This window comes from Tiliqua scincoides, chromosome 2, assembly GCF_035046505.1.
Source record: "Tiliqua scincoides isolate rTilSci1 chromosome 2, rTilSci1.hap2, whole genome shotgun sequence".
NCBI classification, from domain to species: domain Eukaryota; kingdom Metazoa; phylum Chordata; class Lepidosauria; order Squamata; family Scincidae; genus Tiliqua; species Tiliqua scincoides.
In genome coordinates, this window is record NC_089822.1 from 138,545,833 (window position 1) to 138,549,578 (window position 3,746).

Below are 3,746 nucleotides of genomic sequence, written 5' to 3' on the forward strand. Positions count from 1 at the left end.
ACCTTCGAGTTGCACTCCAGCCACCGCCTAACATGTGCTGAATACAGTGTTGGCCACTTGGCCTGCCTGTTCCAGAGCAGGTTAGAATTGGGCTGCCCAGCAATTATTTTCTTCCTGGAGATATACAGCAGATGGAAACAGATGAGCATATTTGCACCTGATGTATCACAACATTTTGTTTTCCATTTGCAAGTTGACAACTCTTACCATGTGATCAGCTGCAGCCTAGAGCATGCTACCATATTATAACTTTCTCTACCAAGCATATCAAGATCTCTTGTGTGCACAATGGAAAAAAAAAGAATGCTATCTACTCAAGATGACTGGATAAGAAAGCAACCACTTTCAGTCACGACAGTCTTTTACAGCAAACACAACAAAGGGTCTTGCGGCACCTTCAAATACTACACATTTATTCTAGCACAAGCTTTGTGGACTGGAGCCCACTTTGTTAGATGTGTGACTGTAATCCTCAGTTGGCAGGTATCAGACATAAAATGTATGGAGATAGAGAAAAGAGAGAAAAAGATGTGAACAGTGGGGTCAAAGAGCTGTAGAATGAGAGAGGTGCGCTCTGTGGCCATTTTTATCTAAAGTTAAATGTGAGATAAGTACAGTGGTGATTCATAACCGCCATACTCATAGATAAAGCAGTCTTCCTGGCTGTGCTAAGTCAGACAGGAACAGTGGCTTCCTACAGAGTCAAAGCTGGTGGACTCACCTATGTACGAAGACCCATAATCTGTGGGCCCAAATCATTTCCCCCATCTACTCACCAAGCAAGCATCAAGTAGACAAGAGAATTGGGAGCCTGCCTGCTTCCCTTTACTTTTGATGAACATTGTGTGCATCCTCCATGCTGCTTCTTTGTAATGAAGACGAGGAGGGGGTGCAGGGTTCCCAGCATCCCCTGCTTCTCTTCATTTCAAAGAGAAGAGAAGCAGTGTGGAGCAGGGAGGCTGGTTCATTGCATATCTTGTAAGTAAAGAGAAGGGGGGATGGGGCGTCCCTACATGTTTGCCTGCCTAACCTTACCCTCATTCACAAGGAGTACATGTGTGCATGAGCACATGTAAAGAGGCAGCATTCAGGGTGGAATTCAGGCAGCACAAAGGCACACACCGACCCTGGAATCTGAAGACCTAACAAATTTATTTCGGCATCAGCTTTAACGAACTACAGTCCACTTCATCCAATGCATAGCATGGATGAGTCCACAAGAAGTTCTGCTGAAATAAAGGTGATAGCCCTTCAGGTGCTACAAAGCTCTCTGCTGTTTTTGCTGTAACACAATAACATGGCTGCCCCTCTGGAATGCATGCAAAGAATTTTTATGTAAATACACAAATTAACACTTACAGTTCCTAACTAAGGAATACAGAGAAGGGTATGGTAAATATTACGATCAAGCTGCAGTACAGTTTAATTTAGTTCAGTTTAGTTCACTCATTTTAAGAGGCTAGGGAAAAGTAGATTCTCCAAATGAAAGAAAACCATTGATGTATTATCTTTAGGAACAGAATTAAAAATGATGAAAGCATTAGACAGAAAATTCTACATATTGTGAAACTAATTAGAAATAATTTTCTGTTCTGCAAGGCGGTGCTATATAGTCCTTTTGTTGACCTTACAAAACAAGTATTTGTTTTTAAAGTAAATACTCCCCCCTCTCCATAAAAGTAAGGCACACAGCCCAATCCTAATTAAAATGTTGCCCGCAGAGCATCGCAGCATCAGCGTGGGCTCTGCTGCATCGTGAGGGCACCTGGAGACCATGCAGGAGCAGAGAGGTAAGAATAAAAAAAAATGTTTTACTTAACCACCTCCACTCCCACATGGTCTCCAATGGATCTTCTCAGACTGATGAAAGCTCTTTAGCTGTTGCAAGTTTGAGTAGAGAGAAGGAGCTGTGTCGGGGCAAAATGGAGGATACTTCTGCTCTACACATCTCAACAAGGATATAGTGGTAGTGGAAAAGGTGCAGAAGAGAGTGGCCATAATAATAAGTGGGCTGGGGCACCTCCCTTACAAGGAAAGGCTACAGCATTTGGGGGTCTCCAGTGTAGAAAAAAGGTGCCTGGGGGGGGATACACATGATTGAAACACGTAAAATTACGCATGGGATGGATAGACTGGATAGAAGGAAGTTCTTTTCTCTCTTGCACAATAACAGAACCATGGCTCATTCACTAAAATTGATTGGCGGTAGCGCTGGAACAGGCAAAAGGAAATATTTCTTTACTCAGAGCATAATTAATCTATGGATCTCCTTACCACAGGACAGTGAGATAACACCTGGCCTAGATGCCTTTAGAAGGGGATTGATCAGATTTATAGAGGAAAAGTCTGTAACAGATTACAAGCCATTATGACAATAATGTAGTCGCCAAGTTTTAGAAGTGGCCTATCAGAGATTGTGCCATAAGAGAGACCTGCATTCTATTCTCCACTTGCTTGGCAAAGAATTTTTACATTTTTGCAAACACCTTAGACTTTTCACAGTCTTTGGCACCCTCAGTAGCAACTAGGGACCCAATCCTATTCAACTTTCCAGCACTGGGGCAGCCACAATGCAGCTCCAAGGTAAGGGGACAAACATTCCTTGAACTCGAGGAGGCCTCCATGACTGCCCCGCACCACCACAGGATGCAGTGCATGCCCCATTGGTACAGTTGCACTGGCACTGGAAAATTGGATAGGATTGGGTCCTTATTATTTAGCCCTCCCTCCCCCTGGCAGTAGACAAACAGTCTCTGGAAAATGTTTGTGCTTGCTTCTTTTGAACCTGTTACTTGTGCCTATTACAATTTTTAACTCCTCTTTCTTCCCCAAACCAGTAAGTTTATTTTAATATATCTTGCTGCTGCCCATAATTCAGGGTTTGTTTGGTATTTTGGTTTGCATTTTGTATTTATGCATGTATCTGCCAAAGATACATGTGGCATGTGATACATGTACACAATGTATACTGTACAAATTCATGGAATTTGAATGACAGCTAGGACCCACTCTCTTTGTTAAAACTCTAGCACCATATGGAAACAAGATCTATCTCAGGATGAAACATCCCACTCCGCAGCACGTGAAAACGCAAGCTGTCCATTTTGGCTTACCTTGGTACTTGATCCTTTTGCAAACAGGGTGTAAACATAGCAGAGGAGACCATTCAGAGAAGAACTCAGGAACAATTGAAGGACTTCTTAAACAACTGTAGTCCTTTTCCCTGGTGGACCAGAAGAATTTTCATAAGCAGGAACAAGTCCTTTGCCCCAGCGGGTACTGGAATTTCCCTGCTGCATCACCACTAACCGGATAGGAGGCTGGGTTTCCGCTGGAATCTCTGGAGCGTATTCCTTACTGGGGTCCTTCCCTCTACAGTCATACAGCACGCAAGATATTAGGAACACCAAAAGCAGGATGACATAGCTAGCCACCAGGATGATCAGGTTCAAGGTAACTGGGTCAATTTCCAAATAAAAATCCATCAGATCCCATAATATTTATCAGGATCTCAGCAAACCAAAGTTGCATCTCACTCTCTTACGCTCTCTTTCTCCCCTCTCTCACTCTTCCTCTGTCTCACTCTCCCTCTATACAGATATATACACACACACACACAAACACTAGTGGAGCAGTAGCTAACTGATAGATGTATTGGCTTTGCGGTAAAAATACTTTAATCCTCTGCTCTCCTGAAGCAATGGATTTTTTCTCTCCCTGAACTGCATGATTAAAGCTGCTCAGTT

At 43.1% G+C, this 3,746-nt stretch overlaps 1 protein-coding gene across 1 annotated transcript; it reads right to left on the minus strand.

Annotated features, from left to right (window-relative positions):
• Positions 1 to 3,200: 3,200 nt before the first annotated feature.
• SMIM36 (small integral membrane protein 36) lies at positions 3,201 to 3,485 on the minus strand. The gene has a single exon (XM_066613923.1). It carries the CDS (start codon positions 3,483 to 3,485, stop codon positions 3,201 to 3,203), a length of 285 nt encoding a protein of 94 aa, XP_066470020.1.
• Between the last annotated feature and the right edge of the window lie 261 nt (positions 3,486 to 3,746).

What these genes read in the sequence shown, in the direction of transcription:
- SMIM36 (XM_066613923.1), bottom strand. Translation starts at nt 3,485, where the DNA reads ATGGATTTTTATTTGGAAATTGACCCAGTTACCTTGAACCTGATCATC.